At 38.0% G+C, this 26,944-nt stretch overlaps 2 protein-coding genes across 7 annotated transcripts in view; one reads left to right on the forward strand and one right to left on the reverse strand.

Annotated features, from left to right (window-relative positions):
• mdfic (MyoD family inhibitor domain containing) overlaps positions 1–26,944 on the forward strand; it is a 221,007-nt gene that overhangs the window by 189,688 nt on the left and 4,375 nt on the right. The window contains exon 8 of the transcript XR_006093793.1: positions 26,593–26,715. The gene's annotated coding sequence lies outside the window, so the exon portion shown is untranslated. The remainder of the gene's footprint in view (positions 1–26,592; positions 26,716–26,944) is intronic.
• Positions 1–26,944, reverse strand: part of tfec (transcription factor EC) — a 59,069-nt gene that overhangs the window by 18,877 nt on the left and 13,248 nt on the right. For all 6 annotated transcript variants that reach the window (XM_042402683.1, XM_042402685.1, XM_042402687.1 and 3 more), the window contains one exon: positions 24,563–24,812. In XM_042402683.1, coding sequence (XP_042258617.1) covers positions 24,563–24,793 — 231 coding nt within the window. In that variant the 5' untranslated portion in view covers positions 24,794–24,812. The remainder of the gene's footprint in view (positions 1–24,562; positions 24,813–26,944) is intronic.

Raw genomic sequence — 26,944 nt, forward strand, 5'->3', positions numbered from 1 at the left:
ATCTTTCAAAGTTTCTTTTTTTTTCATCTGTGAAAACAGGTGAAATTTTTTTTTGTCAGGATCATTTTTCTAGGTGTTTATTGTTGTAATACTCATTTCGACCATATGAGGCTGAAGTGCACCACTACCTCATGGTCTAAATAGGACTAAAAGCATTCAGGTTTTCTTTCAGGTGAGTTTTAATTTCTCCATGCACTCTAAACACAAGGTAAGTTATGTAGCATTAGTCATGGCTTTTGGCTAGAAACGTATTTTAATCAGTGCTAATCTGCCGTCAGCATTAGCTATACTGACATTAGCTGTTAGCCCGTTAGCTAGCAAATGAAAACCATAATGGCCATGCCTAACCAACAGCCACAACCTAGGTTAAATCGACTGCATAGCTAACGTTAGTTTACTGTAATGTTAGTCATGGTAACAGGGACACTTCACCCTTTATGAGTATTTGTACTTGCATCTCTATCTGTTGAGGCAGCAAAATTATTTATAGAATTATTTATATAATTATATATTATTTGAATAAAAGTGGAAATAGGTGTAAAAATTCAGTTTTTATTTTTATTAAGCTTTTAATTTTATGATATTAAAGTGTTAAAATAAGTGTTTATAAATAAACTATCTTACGAAGGAGGTTTCCACACCGGGTCTTGAACTCAAATCTCCCAGATCATAGACGACTGAGCAATAGTGAGTGCATCACCAATGTGCAGACAGACCTCTACTTAACGTGTAGAGAAGAACTTTAAAGGCTATTCTTGCATTTCACTTTTCATTTATTTCCTAATTTTTACAACATAACTTCATGGAAAGGAGAAGGGGAACAACAGGTCATGGAGAGTCCCTTTTAAGCACTTCGCTTGTGTCAGTAGTTTGACCTGTGCGCTGATATTTGACATGGGTTTTTTTCTCTTCCCGATAACAAATCATTTTAAAATATTTGTATGAAACAAATGTGTGTAAAAAAAAAACAACACTATTTGTGCTTTGCTGAATAACATGTTTGTATTCGGGCACACCCCTTATGAGTAGGTTGTTTTAGAAATAAAGATTTTTAAAAAGCCCTTGTGAGTGGGACATTTGGACACTTACCAAGGGAATAGGATAATTTTGTACATTTAATAAATTGGATACATTTTGATTTTGGCAATTTAAATTAATATGGTTATTCATATTTATGATATAGTTTATGTTTATTTAATATTGCAATTATTGTGCAATGCTTATTCTTAATCAGTCCTTCAGTTGACATTTGAACCATTTGTACTTAGACAATTGGTTCTCAAACCTTTTCATGTCAAGGACCCCCAAATTGATATGTAACAAGCCATAGACCCCCATTTGATAAGATTTTTGTCCGAGGGCCCCCTATCTGAGGTGATAGTTGTTAGATATGATTTAGTAGAGAATTCCATAACTGTAGGTGGGGAGATAACTGTTGAGAGAGTGAAAACTCTGATTAGAATAGTCATTCTTATACATTGTGCTAACTTCTAGTGAACAGAATATTAGAAAAATTGAACTCCTCCCCGTTTTTATGGGGACCCCCTTGAACCCCTCAGGGACCTCTGAGGGTCCATGGACCACACTTTGAGAACCAATGACTCAGACCAAAATAAATCACCCCTGAGGCCAGTCAGATATTTTTTGTTTGTTTAATATTCCAGAGGGAAGTCCAACATTTGACTTGTGGGTCCAACAATTCCATCCCAGAGGTGTAAGCCATGTCGTTGAAGGAGGAGGCCATGTAAGGTTAATAAGCTTTGTTTATTTATTTAATGAATAAAATACTTGAGTAACGGCAACTATGACTCTGAATGGTGCTGTCTTGTTTCACAGAGGGCAGAATGAGACCTCCACACTGTTGGGGAGAAATTCAAACCTGATCAGCTGTGCGTAAGTAAGGTGTTATAAAGTATGACCCAAGCTATTCAAGCATATTGGAGCAGTGAGCCAAACTTGATTTTGTTGGCAGATGAAAGTGCTCAGAGAGAAAATAAGAATGTGTTGTTAGTCTTACCTCATGAATACTTTTATGCCGAACATAGTAATGATTATACATCATGCAGTGCATTAAAAAGACCCCATCTCTTTTAGCTCACTCTCTCAATACATTATAATTATGCTTCTCACTTTAAGTAGTAGTGGATTTTCTCCTTCTCTTTCATTTTTTACTTTTAGACCCTTCCCTTTGTTTGCCATGATATACGATATAAGATTATTGCTAATTGGAGTAGAGTTATTTCATTTAAATGAATCATTGTTTCTCTTGATAAAATCTAGGTAATAAAATATAGGTACAACCCTGACACAATACTGAAAAGCTGGAAATTTGTCATGTCCTCACCTGATCAGGTTCAGGTGCTTGGCCAACAATGGAACCTTAAAGTGTACTTGGACCCTTGAGTTGTGCACACCATATTTTTCCTATAGATTTTATCAACAGAAAGAATGATTAATTTAAATGAAATTACTCTACTCCAATTAGCAATAATCTTATATCGTATATCATGGCAAACAAAGGCAAGGGTGTAAAATTAAGAAATGAAAGGGAAGGGGAAAATCCACTACTTAAAGTGAGAAGCATATTTATAATGTAATGAGAGAGTGAGCTAAAATTGGGTCGTTTTAATGCTCTGCGTGTTTTTCAATCATTACTATGTTTCAAATAGAAGTATTCATGAGGTAAGACTAACAACGCATTCTTATTTTCTCTCTGAGCACTTTCATCTGCCAACAAAATCAAGTTTGGCTCACTGCTCCAATATGCTTGAATAGCTTGGGTCATACTTTATAACACCTTACTTACGCACAGCTGATCAGGTTTGAATTTCTCCCCAACAGTGTGTAGGTCTCATTCTGCCCTCTGTGAAACACGACAGCACCATTCAGAGTCATAGTTGCCGTTACTCAAGTATTTTATTCATTAAATGAATAAACAAAGCTTATTAACCTTACATGGCCTCCTCCTTCACTGACGCGGCTTATATCTCTAGGATGGAATTGTTGGATATACAAGTCAAATGTTGGACTTCCATCTGGAATATTAAACAAACAAAAATGAGCTGACTGGCCTCAAAGGTGATTTAGATTGGTCTAAGTCATTGGTTTTCAAATTGGGGCCCGGGGGCCCCCAGGGGTCCTTGAGAGGGTTCAAGGGGGAGAAGTTCAATTTTACTAATATTCTATTCACTAGAAGTTAGCACAATGTATAAGAAGGACTCTTCTGATCAGATGTTTTGCTCTCTCCACGGTTATCTCCCCACCTACTGTATAGACAGTTATGATTTAGTAGAGAATTCCATATCTAACAACTACCTCCTCAGATATCTTATCAAATGGGGGTCTATGGCTTGTTACATATCAGTTTGGGGGTCTTTGACATGAAAAGGTAGAACCAATTGTCTAAGTACAAGTGGTTCAACTGTCAACTGAAGGACTGTTTAAGAATAAGCATCACACAATAATTGTAATATTCTATAAACCGCATCTAATTCTATATCATAAATGTGAATAGCCATATTAATTTAAGTTGCCAGAATCAAAATGTATCCAAAGTGCTTATTCTGTTTTGTATAGCTATCATGTACAAAATTATCCTGTTCCCTTAGTAAGTCTCCGAATGTCCAAAACAAGGGTTTTTAAAAAATCTTTATTGGTAAAATATCTCACTCATAAGAGCTGAAGTGTCCCTGTTGCCATGACTAATGGTACAGGAAACTAACATTAGCTATGCAGGGGACTTAACCTAGGTTGTGGCTGTTGGTTAGCCATGAACACTCACTTCACTTTCACTCGCTAGCTAGTGGGCTAACAGCTAATGTCAGTATAGCTAATGCTAACAGCAGATTAGCACTGATTAAAATACGTTTCTAGCCAAAAGCCATGACTAATGCTACATAACTTTCCTTGTGTTTAGAGCAAATGGAAAAATTAAAACTCACCTGGAAGAAAACCTGAATGCTTTTAGTCCTATTTAGAACATGGGGTAGTGGTGCACCTTAGCGTCTTGTGGCCGAAACAAGTATTACAACAACAAACACTTACAAAAATGATCATGACAAAAAAAAAAATTCACCTGTTTTCACAGATGAGAAAAAAAACAGTAACTTAGAAAACAGATCCTGGCAAAACTTTTTTTTCCACCTGGCAAAACTGTTTTCCCACCTGTTTCATGGATGAAAAAAAGAATTAAAGAACTTTTTAGATCAGACTTAGAAAATTGATCACCAGAATTTTTTTTCTCACTTTCAGGGCTTCCATACTCTTGGGTAATATTGTGATAACATTTTTTACAAAACTGTTGTAATGAACAGATCCCTAAATACAAAGTGCAGTACATTCGTAAAATATTTCATTTTTTACTGAGACAAAATATATCTCCATCCTGGCCAAATCAGTGTACTATAGAACATGCAAATCTTACTTTAATGTAATCAGTATTAATTTTTTAAGATTTCTCTATTCATTTTCTGGTTACTTTATTGGATCATGCTACTCTGCAAGCCGCCCTCTACCATCACTCCAATTGCCAGTCTCGCATAAATTGAGTAACTAGCAGTGCCTGAGTTCAATTTATTGTCTTCATCATTCAGTCACTGCCAGTTCCAAGTGTGTTACAGAGTCTGTCACTGCGAACTCCTCCGTTGTAGACTACCATGTGCTCCAAACAGTGCACATGCCAGCCACCTAATTTTCAAAAATATTTCCAAATAAGTTTCACCAAACAGTTGCACCAAACAACTCGAAGCTTGAATGGCTTGAACCTGGGACTGAACTTGGATATTTGATTATACCTGCCAACCAAGATAAAGCAAGCATGTATCACAAGAAAATTGCCCATCTCTTTTGTTTGTTCATGTTATAGTGACAGTGTGTGTATGTCAATTAGCAGTCCTCTTAAACCATGTGTTATACTTTCGTAACCTTAACCCCAGCTTATTTGCTATAACCACAATCAAAAGACTTCCATGTGAAACTTACTGTATTTTTACATTAAATGCCATCTCCAGAAAAATGTAAATGAGGAATTTGGCCGCTCTCCTTTCTTGTAGCAACTTAAAACATTTACATTTTTCTTATACTGTGATTTGTCCATTATTTTCATTGTAGTGTACCATAGATATGTGTTTTTGTTATGTATTGTTTTTCTTGTTTGTTTGTTTGTTGATGTCCGTATTTGTTGGAAATTGGTAACTTTTGGTATTTAATGTCTGGAAGAGGCCCTTTGGAATTCTCAGTGAGGCAAATCAGAAGACACCTCTTATCAGAGGTAGCCAGTTGGTGCACTGAAGCAGTATTACACACTGAAGAAGGTGAAGCCAAAACATCTGTGCATTATTTGCTCCTTTGTACTGAATTTAGACACTGAGAAGTGAATAAAAGGAATAATCTGATTGATTGGGTGTAAGAACCTTTTTTGTACTTTTTGGACTATACATTCTTTCCCTAACCTTAACCACATTGTAGTTGCAACGTGAAAATATTATGGGAAAAAAACTTGTTAATTTATTTATGTTTGTTTGATCAAATGTTTTTCTAATTTTATTCTGTTTTACTTATTTTTTCTTTTTATTGTGTTTCAAATGTTGTCCTAATGGATTTCTTTGCACTGTGAAGCACTTTGAATTTCCTTTGTGTTTGAAAGATGTAAAGTTGCTTTCCTTGCCTGGCAATAGGGTTAGAGACGCAAGACACAAATCCCAGTCTCTAGTGTCAAAGTCCTGTGCTGTATATGCTCATCCTCATCCCCTTTTAAAATGTAGTTACAGCAACATGACAGTTCTGCTTCTCTTACCTTTATTCTGTGCACAATCTCATCTCATTTTAGTTCACTAAATTACAATTAATAAGATTTTTTTTATCTTGCAGTTACCAGTGCATAAGTTTTTGAATTATCCCAAGTAAAGCTCTATGAATACTGCTCAGTCTGCCCTGCTCCAGCGTCAATGTTCAAGCATGCGTTGCATTTATTCTGCTTATGTGTTGATAATGCATGCGTGAACTAAAACGAATGTCGCTTTACTGTTTTTTTTTTCCTGCGGTCTGTGAAGTTTTCACGATGATAGATCTCATCAGTCAACCAAAAATGACCATGAAACTTTGCTGTGATTCTGTAATTAATAATCCTGCCTGATCACTTTCATCTCACTATATTTGAAACTGTGCACACAGAAGTGCGCACACACTCGCAGCTCAAACGCATTAGGGATTAGAGGGCCTCGGTTGTGCATGTTTTAGCCCATAAAATACAAACTGTGTGAACTTCACATTACAGCTGACCATTTTCTGAAGCATACCATAAGTTTTTAGATTGATTTCCTACCTTGTAAACAGCCATTGGTCTCAGTTCATTTCAGCATGTTATATAAATCAGCTTATGCAAACTTGGTGCAGACAATTCATCACATAGAACATCTACCTACAGTACCTGTCTATACAATATCAATCTATTTACAAATAGATGTGTTTCCTTCATTTTCCTTCATCTGCATAACCTTTATTGATGCAAGAAATTGTTTATCCTTGTTTTTTTTCTTTGTCGTTATTTTATTGTTTGCATTTGTGCCTTTATTCCATGGTTGACGGTATAGATGCATGTATATAGATAGTTGCATATCCATAGTTTACAGGATGACAGCAATATTATTAGCAAAAAGTACTCGTTATGTAGCAGAATCACTCCTGTCAGTGTTATAGCAGCATTTATTGTTGCAGGAAAGAACTAATTTTAGCTACTTTATTGTCAGGTAGTTCAACTTATGGCAATATTTTTTTAAACTCATCATATGTCTTTTTGTTTAAAATCTTAATCCTCAAAGTAAGTAGACAAAAAAATAAATGCAAAAGAATGTTTTCTTTCTTAATAGGAACCCATAGCTGCCTGAAAAGAAGGAAATCAATCAAGTATTTGGGAAATGGGTATCAGTAATGTGTAAGTAAACTTGATTTAGCAGGATAAAACATGAAAATCCTTTGATCCCTAATGCATTTATGCTGTTGCAATCTGTATGCGTGGAGTTAGCATAGCTTAAGGTAACATCCCTGTTTGTTTGTGTGTGTGTGTGTGTGTGTGTGTGTGTGTGTGTGTGTGTTTTAGCACTCTGAACTTTCCAGAGGTCATGAGTACACTCTGAGTTTAGGAGAGACTTAAAGCAAGGCAGACCAAAGCTAATGATCTTGATTCATGTACTCTTCCACATTTTTTCTCTCTTTCTGTCCTCTGCTCTCTCTCTCTCTCTCTCTCTCTCTCTCTCTCTCTCGCTCTCTGCACATCTTATCTATCTCTCTGTATATCTCTCCATTTCTTTATCGGTCTCTAGTTGCCTATCTCTCCATCTGGTTATGGTAATGATCTGATGTGCAGGCAGAGAAGGCACCTGTGCGAGGCTAACGTGAGACGACACCAATCTTTTCATCACAATGGGGAGCACCAGAGACCAAAGACTCACTTAAAAGGCGTATTTCAGGGTATTAATTGCTTGACATGGCTCACCCAGGTATGGGAAACCTTTTGTATGGCAATTAAAGGACTAGTAAGAGAGAAATAAACTTTGCTGTAGTCGCAGCCATGAGGATGGCTGAAATATTTCAGTGTGTGTAACAAGCGGCAAGGCATTTCTAACAAAATCACGTGTCGTGAGCAGACAAAGTTACGGTAATTGAGTTAACCACCCCTCCTTACCCCTCACTCTTTCATGGTGTGCCTGCTTCTGTACGTGAGTAGGAGTAATTTCACATGACCTGGGGTTTTCGTTCATTCCGACGCTGCACTTTTTTGCCTTTGACAGCTATCAGCAAATGAAGTTTATGAGAAGAGACAAAAGAACGAGAGCCACAGACAGATAAAGAGAGACACATGGAACTAAACAGGCACTTTAAAGTGAACTTAGGGTAAATGTTAGTCATGAAACACTACGCACACACAAGAGTTTGTGCTGGTGTTGTATCATACCACACACACATGAATACTTAAATCCACACTCAAACATTTTTATGCAGAGAATGCAGTCTGGAGGTGTGGAATTGTGAACTCTACCAAAGCCAGGAAAAAGACAAAATACCTACAGTAGTCTCTAATGTGTGTTGTTATCAGAAAATACTTCTCAATTTTCTATTTTGTGCTTCAGTAATAGTGAATAAAAGATGACATTTTTCAGTATTTACATTAAGATTAAAGTGACATTATTCAAAAAGTTATAATTTATAGAGTTTACTTTTTTATGAGATGTTTTAAATAGTTGAAACATTATTATTATTATGTTTTTATTATTGCACTAGAACACTTATTACTTAATTTGCAAGAGACCTTTTGCCATACTGACAGTTGGCGAGTGCCATAATAATACAGTAATCTTTTCTGTGCTTCTTACGTCATCAGTCTCAGTGCTTCCACTTGTTTTAATCATATTGTATTCCAGTCAAATTCGTAGTACAGTGCTTTGATTCTGTTTAGTTTGGTATTATCATTCCAACAGAGACTTTCAGGGTTAAATTATTTTAATTCCACTCTCAATTTGATTGTGTCTAATTCCATTTAAATTCACATTATTCAGCCCTAAATTTGATCTGGGTGTCTCTTTTATTTTATTTTCACACGTAACAGAGTGGTCATGGTGCCTCTACATCTATTTGCAACAAGGGTGCTCTTTATCTGCAGTGCACAAACAGGCACATGACACACACGCATATTGTTTTGAAATTTGATTTGAAGTAATGGAAATACAGTTGGACATCTGCAATATCTGAATATAATTTATGTTGCAGTTTATGCTGCCATCTTTGACTTGTTGTGATTATCTACATTTTTAATACATTTTCTTTGAATGCTGGTGTGTTATTGTTTGACTTAAGCAACTCTAAGGGGTTAAAGTAGTAGAGATTCAGTAGATTCAGCATAACCCAGCTGCACCTGCAGACATTTACAGTCATTATACTTCTGAAAGCATCGCAGGAGTAGGTGTGTCAGTTTTACTTACCTGTCCGTACCAGTTATATTCCAGCATCGTGACAACACTTGTAGCATTCAAGAAGACACGCGATAAAAGCTGTATGTAAGCTCTTGCACAACTACAAAAAAAAAATCTTAAAAATTGCAGCCTGTTGCTCTCTTCTCAGCACAACTATACAACTCTTAGTTTTCCCCGTGTGGAATTGATGTCATCAGGAGATTGGGGGGCCAGGCAAAAGCTAAGCCATTCCACACACACATTTTTGTCCACATGCACTGGCAAGCATACATACACTCCCTCACACACACCCCTGACTCTCCTGTTGAATTTTGGCACTCCCAGGGCTTACGACCTGTTGATAATGAACCTGAACCCATTATTTTGAGTCAATGAATTGAAAGAAATAGGGCAAAGAATGAAAGCCACAGGGCCAATTAACGGCATTCTTTGATGTATTACCCTTGCTCGCCACTCAACCAGACCGCTCTGCGCCTTTTGTCTTTATCCCCTCTGTTATTCATTAATTATTCTGAGCGGGGTCAGAGTTCGTGTGGCTAATTGTGCAGACCATCTCTCTTTGAGGATGGCAAAAGATTCGCCCAACACTGACACTCCCCCTGACTGTGCCCAGCCACCTTGAATTATGCCAATTATTCCAATTCTTTGATTTTTTTTTCTTCTTCTCTCTGTTCTATCATTGAACTAAGCTGTATCTCTTTTTTCCTCCACCCTCCCAACTTTTCATAGGTCAGTCTCCATCACTGGAATCTCACTCTCTCTCTCACATACCCACATACACATAGTATTTTGGTTAGGATCCTGGGTATTGGGTGGATTCAGGACAGTAAAGGCCTTTTCAGGTTAAACTCTTTCTCACTGTCACATCTTTCCAGACCTCTGACCAGAAACATTATAGTAGCTTCATTCCAATGTTATAAGCACACAGTATTACTTGCATCAGTGTAATATCTAACAGCTGATGTTCTTCAGTTAGCTTCTCATCCAGTATAGTTTCAAACTGTGTTAAAGGAATATAGTTTGACATTTTGGAAGTATGTTTATTCATGGACTTGACAAGAGTGAAACAAGATGTTCGTACAGTAAGTATGAACATATTAGCAGTGGCCAGTTAGCTTAGAAATAGTCCCACAAGGGTTGCTACCCATCCTGTATAATACGAGATTGTCCCATATTGAAAAATAAAACGCACTGTCCCTTACTGAATCAATACAGGACACAATTTGTCCCGTATTTTGGGGAACACCCTACTCTACTACATACACTCCATTTTCACATGCTTGGAATGACATGAGAAATAATAAAACGAAAAGAGTTTCACAAGCATAGCGGAGAAGTATTAAATCAGAATGACATGCAAGTTGTCTGTCACTGTCACTCAACATCATCGTTGCCCTGGTTACGGAGACTCAGACATGTGGTTTTTAAAAATTTCAGCGAATAATGTTACCTCCAGCTCAAGCCAGCCTGGAAAAAGAAAGAGGCTGTCCAAATACAGAATTGAGGGGCAGATGGATCACGAGTGGGTCAGTCCTGTCAGTGGAAACTGTACAGTACTTTACCACAGAGTATTTTCTGTCGCCCATGTTGGACTGTCAGACCTGAAGCAACGTTCAGCAAGGGGACTACCACATCCGAGCAGCACCAAAGCAGAGGACACAGAATGGAATCACTCAGTTCAGAGGTGGATACCATAAGTTGTTCCTGGCTAATGTGCACATTGTTGTTATTAGATCATACTGTGTTTAGGGTCATCATGTGATAGTTTGCTACGCCATGCCATTCATGCAGATACACAAGTTGACAGTTCTCTGAGGATGTAAGAAGACCCAACCCCTCCACATGCGTGGGCCTGTATGTATGTGTGAGAGAGAAATTTAACAAATAACCCACTTTTTGGGTGCATTTCTTCCATACCAAACTAAAACAGAGGCCGTAGATGACCAGTTCTATGGTTACCTCACAAAAACAAAGCTGCAACGTCTCTCTCCAGTTGATGCAGACAAGACAAGGGAGGAGTTTACTGTGTTCATCAACAACTGTACCCACGTCCGTCAAGAAATGGTTCGACTTTTCTGAAAACAATTGGCTTCACTGTCTTCTGCCAGTCTCTCTCGATGGCTAACTCCTAGAGAGCAAATGACCTGGAGAAGATTTTTGAGAAGCTTCACCTAATGGCCAGCATGAACATGGATGACCTCAATGATGAGTGCACCACACTGAACGTTGTTGTGGATAAGCTCCAGGAGGGGGATCAGTGGAACAACGAAGATGTGGCGGCCAAGTGAATGGCAGTATTTCAGGCAGCTGATCTGCCAAATATCCTCTCCATCATTTCCTACATTCTGAGCATACCAGCCTCAACAGGGTTTGTGGAGAGAATCTTCTCCTGGATAAACAGCAAGTGGAGTGAAGTCAGGAACCAATGCCCTGTGGAGTTCATGAAGAGTGAACTACTACTCTCTGTGAACTTTGACCTGTCCTGTGCCAAGTTCCACACAGTGGTTTTGAAGGACAAAGCATTGCTTCAGGCAGCAAGGAGGAACAAAAAGTACACAGGGTAGAAAAAGTAGAAAGGTTGGGGGTTGGTTTGGGTACAGAGAGAATTCACATTCACAAAGTTCACATAACCTAGATAAATTAGTAATTATTTTGTTTCTCCACAGTTCCCTCACTCTGGAATAGGTTGATCTTTATTTCAATGCCTACATCCAAGAGAGTTGTTCTGATCAGTTTGAAGGTAAAAAAAAAAAAAAAGGAATTTATTTTCACAAATATATTAAGTCATCCACCATAGTGGTCTCTGGGGTCAACCAGGTCATTTGCTATTTCTGAGCTTATCAAAAGGTCCTTGCTTCTTCCAAATATACCTAATAGTTTATTTTGACAGACCAAACATTTTGTCATGTCTGTGATCTGATCGTTTAATCCTTAATATAACTGATGCAACTGTGCTTTACTCTTTTGACTTTTTATTTCCTATACATTCATGTGGAGAGCAGCATAGGACTTTGAAATTGATGCATTAAAGGAAACAATTTGGTGCATAAAAATTCAGCAATGCAGGAAATGAGGTGTCTGAGACTTTAATGGGAGAGGACCCCTAGATGACCCTCATGGGAGAGGACCCCTTTGATTTGTGTTCCCCCAGGCATGGATGCCCCATAAAACCACAAATCATCATTTTTGGTTTTTGTATGGATTAAGATTAAATTTGTTTATTGGTGATTTTTTTCAGTCTTTTTACCTTTGCGCAGAGCCAGGCTCACTGTTTGGCCCTTTTCACCCCCTTTATCCTAAGCTAACGTAATCAGCTGCTGGCTGTAGCATCATATTTACCTTACAGACATGAGAGTGGTATCAATCTTTTCACTTAACATTTGTTAAGAAAGTCTAAAAGAATGTTTCCCAAAATGTTGAACTATGGCTTTGACAACATATATATATATATATATATATATATATATATATATATATATATATATATAGATAGATATATAGATATATATATAGATATAGATATAGATATATATATATATAGATATATATATTTGATAATGATGGATTATTACACCCTCTTCTATTTTGCTATCACGACACTAATTGGTAATACTTTACACAATAGTTTTGTTTTGTTTTCAGAAATACAGTCCTCCTTAAACATTTGTCTACAAACCAAGCTGCTAAAGTTCCCATAACTGCTGAAAAGAGTTTGTGCCACAGGATTCTTCACAGTCTGAGCCAGTTTTAACGGGCCATTGGAAACGCATTACTTAGTTTAGGATAAAGATGAACTATTGTGAGTCACATCACTGTTCCTTTTTACAAAATACCTTATCTCTAACATGGGAGTAGGTGCAGGTTAATACACCATGTGTCCGTTTAATTTAGGCATGTACTATTATACTTTATATTCCTCTTTTGTCAGTTTTGCTGTCCTCTTTGCTTTCTGTGAAAAAAGAACCAGTTGTACAGAGGAAAAATACTTTGACATTTACACGGGATTCCATGAAAATACAGGAAACAAAGGCAATGCAATTCTGCAAGTGATATCAGAAGAAAAAAGAGAGCTGTAATCTGATTAGGAAATGTCTATGAAGACAACCCGTCTTTAACATGATTAGGAGAATAGACAGCATATAATGGTTTAATTATCTGTCAGGCAATTTATGATTCCCTTCATCTGAATCATGAATGTAGACAGTTGTATCACAAATTTATTGTTTTTAAATGGTCTCTTGAAGCCAGCTACAAAGCATACTACATTGTAAATGCTTCCAGTGGCATCAGCCCTATTCTGCCTTGATTTGAGATACATAAAAATTGAAATTGAAATACAGCACCAGTGGACACACCTTCCTATTCACTTGAGTGAGAAAGCATGTCCAAACTTTTGACTGGTACTGTATATATGATACAAAATTTGGTCATTTTATAGTCAGGAACTTTCACTTTTTAACATTTTAATACAGAGCAGAGTAACTGAAAGTGGACATTTTTGCATTGCAAAATCAGAAGATTTTCGCTCTGTGAGGCTTGCAATTTGTTTTTTTTAACCTTAGTTACTGTGAACCTGAAAAGATTTCCAAGATTTCTCTTAGTGTTTACCAGGAAATAAGACTCTAAGATTTTAGTAATAAATCTACACCCAATTAAGATTGATAATGGTTGATGATTGAATTATGATAACCCTAAGTCTAGACTTATATTATCTAACATGTATGTAGATGTGAACTGTATTGAGTTAATTTGTAGCATAACGCAGCTTGTTTTGATGCAGTGCACTCTATACTCCCTATGAAATATATGCTCTTTGTATATACCTTACAGCATCATGTGAAGTTAGAGTTAGATGTCAACCATCTTTTCAGGCCCCTTGTTTCCTATTTGTCCCTCAAGAAAGAAGGTCATGTAAGATCACTGAAAGCCTATGCTATCCTTTTGTCTCTCAAGTCCTTTTGGATGTGTTTTCTTCAAAGGGAGTCCCATGTAGCACCTCTGGCCATGGGCAGCCCTAAAAGGTTAGGTCCTCAGGCCACGTCTGTGTCACTGACGCCACTAGCTAAACACTGTGTCCCATTCTGACCTCCTTAATTTGTTGTGTGAGTGTGAAGCTTTGCCTATTACAACTGCTCATCTTGTCTTTCAGCAGGGAACAAAGTGGCAGAGATGTAAACAAAGGGTCCTGATGAGATCATGTAGTAGCCACAAGCCAAAAACAAGAAGGATTCATTGAGGTTTTTTAAGCCTATAGCCTGGTATTTCCTACAGTCTTTTGGCTTGGGGATGTATCATTGTAGATCATATCTTGTGGTTGCTTTCTTACCAGGAAGTTTTTGATGGAAGTGAGTATCCTAGTATGGCTATCAGGAAAGTAACTGAGAAAGGAAGTGCTAGTTTTGGCACATTTTTCTATGCTTTGTGTATCAACTCCTAAAACAAGTTACAAGAATAAGTGAAGCCTATTCCTAAACCACATTCCATGTTTTACAATGAAGATTTAATTGGAAAAAAAAATCACATTACCCTTGTGATTTGCTTAATGGGGTGTAATATAATATGTCCCTCTATTTTGACCCTCTAAAATACATTACATGTGCTGACATTCAGATGAATGTTTTCCAGATAAAGATCGATTTCACTAATGCTTTTAAACGACATCATTTTTTCCATTTCCTCTGCCATTTTGCCAGAACATTGTTCTATTACTGTTCACTGCAATGTGACAGCATAGTTACGTGAGACTCAAACACACGCAGATAAATGCAATCCATAACAGAGACAAGTCTGCGTTTTGCAATTTGCCCCGAATCTTCTTTTTAGATCAAGTATCTAAGGATACACCATGTATTTCATCATACATCACACAGTTTATTACACATGGATCGTAAACACACACACTCAAACACACTAGGGGATCACTGAATACCAATTATGTTGTTCTTGTTGCCCCCTCTGGGCTTATCTAGCCTCCGGGGAGACCTCCAGCCCACTCACTCCCTCTTCCTTAAACACAGATCCCCAAACCCAGTAGGAAGCCTCTACTAGTCCCTGCTTACTCGCTGCCTGATGCTCACTGTCCACTTCCCCAGCCACACACTAACACTACTACTTCTCCACACATTGTACCTTTTTTGCCCCCTTTTGAATCCTATTAGTGCGTGAACTTAGTTTAACTGAAAAAGACTGTCGACTTCACTCAATTAGGCCTAATAGGATTAGGTTGCTGGTATGGGCCTGGAGGTTTAAATAGGAATGGAATTTTGGCAGACACCTGCTCCATCCACTGCATTAATCTTATAAAGGCTATGGAGTATGCAGGGGCCCCGGTGATACCCATGGTTGAGTGGTTGGATGAATGGCTGTATTAGGTGCCTGCATGGGTTCCAGCTCTGATGGCATCAGTACCAGGGAAGTGTGGCCCAGTAGTGAAAGAGGGCATCAAGTGAACCAAAAGGTTGCAGGTACAGTGGGAAACCACAACAGCCAACATGTTGTTGTTGACAAAGGTGCTGAATCCTACAAAAAAATTAAAGTATATTTAAAGATTGATGTGGGGAAGCTGATTTGCAAAGGATTTAAGACTGGGTGATAATACAATATGACTGTTTATTTTAACTTTAAGTGGAATCGTATCATGAAAATATGATCATATTGTGCTATTTTTCTTACTAATTACAATTAAAAGCTACAAAAATAAGTTTTTTTGTTTAATGTGACAGTGTACAATTGTACATTACAGCCATAATTACTTGTTAAAAAACACTAATTTAGGCTTGATTTCCATTTATCTGGTGTGACTAGTCAAGCAAACAGGGATAACAATCTTGGAACACTCTAGATTTGGAATAAGGGTTTTTCTGTTCCTGTTCTGCCGAAATGACGTCAATGCCACATAAACTTCCATTTTCTATCTGTGCTTTAAAAGCAGTGCCATCCATACTGTCACAATCACAATTTTGCAAACCAAGTACAAGAAACCTACTTGAAACTGTGAGAAAAGAGAAATGAAAGGACCATGATCAAAAACACTGCCACACGACACAAACCCATTCTGATGACATTTGTTATTTTGAAAAGAAAAGTGTGAATGTAAAGAAATGGGGATAGATAAGAGTAGAGCTGCATTCAGACCAAATCTTGCAATGCCCCATTCATTTGAATGGGGGCAGTGTGTTATGCTGCGGGAGTGGGAACCGCCTAGGGATCAGCAAAAAACCGCAGCGGCTGTCCAGCAAGAAGTTGAACTAGACTCAAATTTTGCCGAAACGCAGCCTGACATCACACTGCGTTAGCCAATCACATAGATGCAAGCGTGTATTCCTGATGGATTACTTTGTAACGTGAACGCCATATTTAAATGTTTACCTTGTGATAATCGCAACAAAAGATAAGAGTTGCCACTGTGATAACTTTCCAGAGTTGTCAAATCCTGTCTGTGAGTTTTACAAAACGCTGCATTGTGTTTTGGCTTCTGATAAGTCCTTAAATGTATTATCCTGTAACTCTAACTTAACTTCCTGGATTATATTTCATTGTCTCACGGGTACCTCAAACAACACGCTCCCACCATTGCAGCCCCCTGTGCTGTAGTGCCAGATTGCCGGATTTGGTCTCAACACAGCCTAGGTGTTGAGAGTAGAGGACTTGATGAGGCCCATGCTGTTAAGATAATTTCTAACAGTCATTGTCCCTTAATACACTGAGAACAATGGCCTTTTACCATATCACTGATCGCTTTACTGCTTGATCTTATCCACACAAAACCCATCACTAAAACACTTAACCCATCCACCTACTGTAGGTTAGATATAAAGAAACATTTTAAAATGCAATATTAGGTTTTTAATCTTAGTACAATTATGATAAAAAAGCTAGTTTATGTAGGATTTGAGAATTATGTTTCAAATTACTCTGCTGATCTGAGTCATGTCAAGTAACTCTAATATGACACATTTCAAGCATTATTATAAGCTTAATAAAAATGGATCATTAGCAATCAAAACTCAAAGAATACATAATCAACAATATAGCATAGGCAAAGCAAAAAATAGTAAGACATTTCTGAGCATGAAAGGAGGCCAGGAACAACAAAAACAAAACATCCTCAAGCAATTACAAACTCTAGAAACACAAATGGTAAAGGTGCAATCAGCTTTCCTATCTAAACTTGGAAAACTCAATTAGGCTATGGAGCCCATAATAGACCAAATAGTTGGAACTGTTACATTTCCCTGAACTGATGAGGTGAATCCAGGTAACAATCATTAGCCCCAAATGACTGTATCTATACCAATCAGCAAGGAAAAGATTTAGATAAAGAAGCAGACTTGCAGTAGGCTATTTTCAGAGAGACAAATGCACTGCCTGAAAAAAGCAGTCCTCTCATTCTGTTTAATGGGACCACTGCACTGGCTCAGTGTGGGCGCCAACACAAAGGGCAAAAAACGCAGGATCTTACGTGGAAGCGCACATCTCTGGTAGATAATTTTCTAACATGGACACCGTATTTCTAGTGGCAATTGTGAAAAGAAAGATAAAATGATTGCTGCAAGATCCTGTCTAATTGTATAATGGTTGTGCTGTGTTTCGGAGTCTTAAAAGTCTTAAAACCATAGATCAACCAATTCAAACTTCTCTGGCTTTTCAATGTGAAACTGAAATCTATGTTAATGAGGAAGTAATCCTTAATATTTTGTATGACACACATCTTTCCTTAATACTAGAGCAGACCAGCCATAATCAGATTGTAAGTATAGATATTATATGAGTGATTGGATGGTGGATGTAAAATGGGTATTATGTCAAACCAAACATTCGCCTTGTTTTCCAAGGTCATAAGGTCAGAAAACAGATTAAAGGCTTGAACATGCTTCTCCCCACGGGTGTCATTTGAATACATTTGCATGGGTATAATATTAATGTGCAGAAATTGAGAATAAGCGCTCAACTCTTCTTCTACTTGTATGAAATGCATGGGTACTAGAACTTCAAAATCGATACACAAAACAGCCTGGAAAGTCTGCACACCATGACTTATGCAGAAAAGATAAGGCACAGACATTTCAGGCCAAGCCAAGCGGCAACCTCCAGGGCTATAAAATGAAGCCAATGCGGAAGTGCCAAAAACTGCAGTTCCTCGAATGGCCACTTGAGGCTGGCTCCAAAAGCGAGTCATTCCCCATAGACCCCCATGTTAAAATGCCCAATTTTACAACAGAAATGTTTACATGTTTACAGCCTGGTACAAAACACAGTTTTGGTCTCTATAGCTAATTTCCCTTTTCATGACAACTGTACAGGGGGGTGAATTTTTTTTAGAACTCACCCGTTTAAATTTTATTAAACCATAAAGTTATGCATAATGAAGGACATGGCTGCTTTGAGTGACAGGTCCTCCAGCCGCTAAGTGGCTTGTTTCAGCCATTCGGCACGCCTTTTTGCCCATTTTTGATCGGCTGGGAGTTACACAGCGTCACGCACTGCCAAGATGGCGACGGCTGGAGCGGCTCACTTTGAGCTTCAAAACCGCTCTTCAGAAACCAACGGGTGACATCACAGTAACTACGTCTATATTTTCATACAGTCTATGGGCCAAGCCCTTTCTCAGTGGCACAATTGTTGCATTTCCTTGGTCCTATGGATGGTTATGCCAGATTAATCTTGTTAACTAATCAGTCTAATGTCTATGTATTGTTGGCACCTGCGTGTGGTTGTCTAACAAGCAAGCTGAGGAAGGACTCAACCCAAAACGTCTGTGCATTAAATAATCTTTTCCGCATAAGTCATGCTGTGCAGACCCTCCAGTTTGTTTTATAATAATGTGTCCCTTTAAAACCCACCACATGGCCGCACAATACCTTGCTAAGATTTGACCATTGTTTGTGTAGATCATTGGACATGTTAATGGGTATCTCTGCAGAGCTATAATTCCAGTTTAAGCAGCAAGAAGAGCAAGGACAACAAGCTTGTAATTTCATTTTTACCTGTTTGCTACTATTAGCAGCACCAATGGCGCATTAGTCAATGCCATTTCAATCAGTCCTCTTCGTTACTAATCACCATTCTTCCCAGGGGTGTCATACCAAGTCTCATACCAACACCTCACAATGTCTTTCCCGGAGGTCTCTCCATGTCTCTGGATGCTATGAATAGCTATCTTGGTGGCCTTGAAACCCCCCTCCGCCCCACCTTGAGGGATTATGATATGTTTTATCCAGAAGTGGCCTGTGTTTTTGTTCTGTGTGTCAATTATTGGGACAGTCTAATGGCTTGATCTCTGCTGTTGTAAGAAAACGATCAGCGTAGGAAAAAGTCAAGGGTGAGCTGGGTGGTGATGTGTGTGTGTTGTTAGGATGGAGTTATGTCCAGTGTGAGACACTAAAGAATTGAACATGAAGCATTTAGAGGGCTACTCTGTCTAATCCTATTAGTGTCTAAGATAACCCTTTCATATCCAAAGTGGTTAGGGGAAAGACCTCCATGGAAAAATTTCTCCAAAAGAGAGCAATTTCATCAGCCAGTCATGTAAAAAAGATGAAATTTTATCAAAGGCAACATTGAGAGGCGTCTAAAGTGTCTGAATGTTACTTGGTTGAGGGAATGAATGATTTGTTCATTGCCACTAATCTGAAATAAGATCTGTAAGTATGCAAGTATTAGGTTAGACTCATTACTTACACTGGACATGAAATTACATTCAGGGGTTACAGTGGAGATAGTTTAATTTATGATTTCTAAAATGAAGATAGTGATGCCGTCTTTAGTTATGAAAGTATTTCAGTTAAGTCATTAAGTTTCTTTCTTCACTGTTCCTCAGCAGCATCTACAGAAAGGTTATTCATGTTAATCTAGCAGCTGGAATAGTAATAGCATCTGTTCACACTGATTTCCCTTGTTTTTCATGAAAAATGGGTGTTTGATCTTGTTTTTCAAGGCCTTATATTTCAGAAAGCCTGTATTATTTTACAGATAGTTGAGTTTGAAATATACTTAAGTAAAATACAGTTAGATCATTAGTGAGTATCAAAAGTGAAAATTTTTAAAAAAAAACAACGTTTCTTTTACACTATTGCGCTGCAAAAACTGGTTGATTAATCGATTAGTTGATCAACAGAAAATTATTTGCTAACTACTTTAATAATCAATTAATATAATACGAATTAATATTTTCTGGTTTCTTTAGTCTTCACTGTAAGTAAAACAAATGTTTTTTGGATTATGGACTGTTGGTCGGGACAAAACAAGACATTTGAGGACATCTCTTTGGACTTTGTGAAACAGTGATAGAATAGACATTTTTCACCATTTCCTAACATTTTATAGACTAATCGATTAATCAAGAAAATAATCGACAAATTAGTCAATAATGAAAATAATTGTTAGTTGCAGCCCTACTTTACACGTGTTACAGTTTAATGCCAAAACCTTAAAAAAGCTTTCTTCATTAGCTTCCTAACTACAGTGCATTATCTATATATAGCTCTGCGTTTTTGGAGATAAGCTGAAGAAAAACAGTGAGACTGTTGTCCTTTTAGGGATAATTATCTCAGGTCACATAGAAAACACAATTTAAGTCCAAGGCTTCATTTGATTAGTTAATTTCATTTAAAGTATGTTCTGTAAATCAGGCAGATAGTTGAGCATGCAGAATGGGTCAAAAACCAGGGTCAGTGCAGTCACTCTATAAAAAATGCCCCCAAAATTATTAGAGGCTATTTAGTAATTAGAATTTTTAGACATATCTAATTCATAAATATACATCGATCTAACCCCTCACTCTCTGGCCACTGCATGACTGTCTCATAGTAACTACTAAGGTGATAAATGAGAGGTTCATGTTGATATTGAAATGGATAGTCATTGTGAGCATAACTTTTTTGTCATTCATCAGACATATATGATGTGTGTGGAAATATGTAAGTGAATAGTGCATAAAATGTAAAGCACTTAGATAAAATTGTTTTATCATACTATATGCATGATTCATTATTTTCAAGTTATTAGGTTATATATAATATAATAGAGGAAAGGTAATATAATAAGGTATGACCACCCTGCATTTTGGGTTCACTGAGGTGAAAAATAGTTGACATGGCTCCAGATTTTTTTTTGTAATGGAATGTGAACACGCCACAAGATCCAGCTGAACCTTGCCGAAATAATACACCATATTTGGAACAACCCTTAATTGCGTGCAATTGCTGGTGATAGCATGTGTGTTTTCCATTGACATATTTAATGTTTCCAGCACATTCTTCCATCTATCTGAATCATTACACGGGACTTCTGTCTGTCTCTATCCCTCCATTCATCCAGTCCAGCAGGGCAAACAGCAGTCCAGCCAGCCCAGGCGCTCAGCCAATCCAGATGGGTGGTCCAAACCAATCACTGCGGCTCTCCCATGCTTTGGCCTGCTAATGTCCCTGCTGCCCTGACACCCTCCTCTTTCTGTGCTTTCTCCCTGTCTCACGCATTCCTCTTATTTCTACACACCAATCTTTTTTAAAACGTCATGCTTTCCAATTTCTACTCTTTGAGTCTTGGCTTTTTCCTTTTTCCTTTGGCTCTTTCTCATTGGTTTTTTGACCTTACTTCTTCCTTACACACCACCTCACTTCTCTTCCTGTCTTGTCACTGAGATGCCAGGTGGCATAATGCAAAAGTGTGTTTTTGGCCAACTTCTCTCCTACTGGAGTGTTCTTAAGCCAATTACTTAATGTATTCTAGTTGTAGTGGAACTGTAGCTGACCTTGTGGAGGGACTGAAAAAGGGTTTCCCAGTGTTGATCAGTGATTTGACCACATTTTGAATTAAACATTGGTTGGATGGTCTTAAATTATGTTTCTTTTATTTTGCAGTTGAGGTGTGTGTCTGCATGTAAAATGTTGGTTTTGCAACTAAGACAAACCTTTGCATTTGGCTTTGATTGACACAGCGTCTACATGCTGGCCAGCTGAATTTATGGAAATTTCTGCATGGCTCCATTCATCCCCCAACGACACACTGAAGTTATGTGTCTGTTCCTGCCATGACTCACAGGCTCTGACATGGATATTATACAAACAAACCTTGAGTTGTTGTGAGTGTAGTGGCATTTACTTGTGGTGTGTACTTGAGAGCAGTTTCAGAACAGTGTTTAGAAGATAATACTGGCTTGACACCACACCATTTAGGTATTTAGATATTGTATACCTGAAGCAATCTCACACATAAAAAGCCTACTACAGAATGTAGAACTACAGTTTTCCTGGGAATCTCCAGAGAATGCTGACAATTTCTATATATTGAAACACAGGGGTTCTGATGACCATATTTGGCCAAATATTAACTAAATATACATTTTCAGACATTGGATAGGACAAAGGTAGTTAAATGTCCATCATTTGTTGTCTGAAAAGTAGCTGGAATTAGCTGTGAATTTTGAAATCTGAAGCTCATTCATGCTTTGGAGTGTAAGTGACTGGATGGTGGCACATTTTGTCACAACAGCAAGATATTAGAAAATATTCAGCTAAGTAGAAGTTTTTTCTGAATAGCATCCATTAGATTATCCATGCCAGAGCAGAAAGTTGAGTTCTTTTCATTTGGAGAAGGATTCTACCCCCTCCTCAAGACATTCACCTGCACCTGACCTCTTCTCCTTTAGATATTGAAGGGGGCAGCTTGTACCTTAAGGCAGGTACCAGCTCACAAACACCCACACGCATTTGCACATGCACACAAACACACACATCACACACCAGAGCAACTTTAACACATGAAAGGCCTTCTACAGAAGTGAAAAACATACTGCAACAATGCTTTGAAGTCTATCAGTCATCCATCTAATGTAGGGATGTTTTCTGTTCCTCCTCCTCTAAAAGTCTGATTCATATCTCCCTTCCAGAAATTCCCTCCCTAAAGCCTGAGAGACAACTACAGCCGATCTGGGAGTCATTTGGTTCTTTTCACAATAGCCCCACGTATCCAAAACATCCAAAATTCAGTCTCACTTTTGCATCAAAGCAAAGCAGGAAAATAGATCAGATTTTTCAAAATCCCAGATGGGGCCTGCAATCTTTGTGCAATATATAAAAAAAAGCAATGCACATATATGCAAGAGCACATGAATACACACAGTATGCATACATCGAATGGCATACAGTAATTGCAGTAGCCAGTTATGGCTCAGTGATCTGTCAGCACATTGTGTGGGGTTTTTAGCTGCCTGGACAATGGTGCTACAATCCCCTGAAACAGAATTCCAAAGAAATGACCCCTAAAACATAGAGTTCATTCAAATAGTTCCCGATGCATGTGAACAACAGCAATATAGTTACAATCAGGCTTGCATGTATCAGCGAAAGATGGTTACACATACTATAATGCATTGTCCCTAAAAGAGTTATTTGAGAATAACAATATCAACAAAGGTTCCAAATGAGCACTTATACAGCAGAGACCTTCACTATAACAGCCCCAATTTGTTAACCTTTTTCAAAGTCCTCTAAACAGAAGTAATGAATAGACAACAATGTGTCCCTGATGTTGTTTGCATACAGAGCGCAGGAGGAGGTTCATCAGAGGAGGCCTGCTGTGTTTACAACCTGGTTGGGTTTCATATTTATGACAGCTGATGCATTTGATAGAGCTCTGTAATTATGCATTTGACAACATTTTTTCAACCTGACAATTCAGTAATTAAAGACCTGTGGTGATATATGGACTAATAGGTGAAAGAAAAGCTCATAAATATTTTAAATTGGAGGTGGTAGTGGTTAGTATTGTGATCACAGTTCTTTGTGTAGGCATCATATAAAAGTAATGTAAAAACATTGAGAGGGAAAAGGGAAGAGTAATGCACATTAAAAAAAACAAAGCCGTAGGAGATGCATAGCAACTATTTTGAGACCAACTATAAACCAACTATGGATGTATAGAAATATAGCGAGGCAGTGATACGATTTATAGTACCATGAAACTGTATCATGATTTTGCAAAGGTCTTTAGAAAGCATTGATCAAATGTGAAATCACTCTGGTTAATTCTCTAGGAGGAGTTTATTAAAGTACAAGCCTGCAAATGGCAAAAACTGCGGAAAAAAGTTGGGGGCTTTTTGTGGGGGGCACTAGCAAGTCATTTTGCCACACTCAAGCCCAAGACCTGTATCAGATATCCAGTTTTGCCACTTCTAATGCATGTGCAAAGTTTTGTGAGTTTTTGAGTACCCCTAGCACCTCAACAAATCAAACAAGGTTGGAAAGTTTTGTGAGTTTTTGTGTAAAAAATTTTGGTCCACAATGATGTGAGCAATGATCCCACCGAATTTCATGAACATCAAAGCAACTTTGTCCCAAAATGGCCCTGAGTTTGGGTTTGCTATGGAGCCAAATGGCCACGCCTGAGCCCAATCACTATAAAACATATAATTTCCCACCACTTCTGATGCATGTGCAAAGTTTCGTGAGTTTTAGAGCACCTTTAGCCCCTAAAAAATGTGATTCATTGTTTTGTTAATACATGAATGAGTCACAAATTATACTTTTATCCTGATTTAACACTCAACACTCTGATCCAGGACAGAGTCACCGTTATATTCTAGTGTGGCTACATACCTTCCATGTGTTTTGGGATTGGCACCAAACAGGAGGTTGTACTCTGGTGTAGGCATCACCATAAGGACACTGAGACTGGGAACGATGGGTGGTGCTGCTGGGCTGTGGGGTACAGAGCTGAGGCCAGCTATGAGGATGTGGTCCAGAATCCCATAAAACCTGTCTGTCATCTCTCTGACTAATCAACCACTGGTTGTCTGGGCCAGAGCACGACTGGAACATTTCTGACATCCCAAAAACTGGATCTAAGCTACAGAAAAAAAAGGAAATAACAATTAGTCAGTAAATTAACCAATTATATAATGAAATTGTTATATTATCCTTATTAAATCATGATTTATTCTTGAATTTCTCAGTGAATCTCTTATTAGGGAGAGGGAAACAAGAGGGCAGAGGGGAAATGCACGGTTGGATGTGTTTGTGCATTTGCATGTATTTATGTTCATTAGTAAAAATTGTGTTACACCAGTAAGATTAGACGCTTTTAGAATAGAGCTGATTACAAAGGCTGCTGTAGTTTGACTGGATACTAATCCTGAAAGCTGAACCGTTTCTTTAAAAAAAACATTAAAGAAACACTTTTCTGATTTTCAACCACATTACCACATATTAGTCATAGGGTGGTGTGTCAGTCATGTCCACACTTCTCACTTTGTGTTCTCTGGAGCCATCCATAGCTGCCTTCAACTGACATACATATTTAACATCAATGGTTATCCAAAGAAGTGCAGTTACTATATTAACACTGCGTTAGCTGCGTTTCTTTTATTAACTTCCTGCCTGGGAGCCTCACTGTCTGCAATCAGATTGGCGAACTTCATTTCTGACAGCAAAAGTTTCCTTCAAGCTATTTCAGCGTTCTGCAAATTATCTTCTTTCCAGGGGATTCCCTTAAATCTATTCAATCTAGTGACAATAGTATTTTGGTAGGGTTTATTTGTGAAATGAATAAATGGCTCCTAAGTTGATTTGTAGGGAATTTAATTCAATACAAAATCTAGCATTTCCATCATCAAGTGAATGGATACACAAACTTGATTATTGGTGTGACTGAAGTAACAGCAAGCAGCATGCCCCAGATCAAAGCATCTCAGAGGCTGTGCCTTAAAGGTATACTATGCAGGATTTTCCTAAAAAAAAACTAAACAAAACAATGTATAGACTGATACAAGAGTAATCCCACTCAATCATCACTTATGACCCACTAGAAGTGTGTGGTGGTGTACTTTTCTGCAGAAATTTTGCTGTGTTTGGGACCTTTCTGGGCATCAAACTTTGGGCAGTGGGTGTGTAGTCACCAGCCAATAACAGTCTCTCTAACTCTCTGTCTCTGTGTCATGGATATATAAAGAGCTGCAGGTCTGTGTGTCTGCTTGACCGGGGGTGGGGCTGAGGTACACATACACAGAGCAGAGAGGCCACAGCGGACAGGAAGAAGCTCTGCATTCACACAAAATCCTGCAATGCGGCACCTTCCCAGAGGGGTGTACTGCTCTGCTCTCTCTCTCTCTCTCTCTCTCCATCTTTAAATGCTGTGTGTTTACAAACAGCAACCAACAAATCCTGCTTAGTATACCTTTAAACAGAATTAGTTGATATATAATCAAAAGCCAGTTTGATTGGAAAAACTTTGCTGCCAGCCATCCATTTATATGAATTGTTAATAATATCACCCATTAAGCTGCATGGCTAAAGGATTTTGGGTAGGATCATTAGCAGGCCTGTTAGGTTTTCTTTGTAAACTAAAATGTCCAATTTAATTTTGAACATATTTTTACAATACACTGAATCAGATTGAATATTGACACCAGTTTTCTATTGATTTAAAGGTTATCGTTCCATCATTTTAGACTATATGGATGATGTAACATTTTTTTATTGCATTCATCACATGCAGGGTTTTTCTTGTAATTAGAGAAATTTATTGTTCTAAAAGCAAAAATGCAAGAAGAGGTCTAGCATTGAGCTAACTGAGCATCACTTGTGCCATGATACAAATTAAAACATACCACTTGATTTCTTTGTTGAAGGCTGAAATTAAGGATGGGCCCCAGCTGGAATACACTAGAGAGACTTGTCCAGAACTGCGTTAGATGGGGAGCAGTCATCAATTGCCGATGGTCCCAAGGGGACCCAAGGGCGCAAGTAAGGAAGTAAGTACTTCATATCTAAATTACAATATTTGAGTGCAAATTAGCTGTCACTGCCACTGGAGTACTCATAGAGAATACATGCAAAATAGGAGATTCATACAATTGCTATAATGCAGAACTGATTGAACACAAAGAGGAGGTAGGTGAGAGAGTGGAACAATGTGAGTGATTATAATCTTGGAGTTTCTGCCTCTCTCTTCTTTATCCTTCCCTCTCTTTTCGTGGGAGG

Source organism: Thunnus maccoyii, chromosome 23, assembly GCF_910596095.1.
Source record: "Thunnus maccoyii chromosome 23, fThuMac1.1, whole genome shotgun sequence".
NCBI lineage: Eukaryota > Metazoa > Chordata > Actinopteri > Scombriformes > Scombridae > Thunnus > Thunnus maccoyii.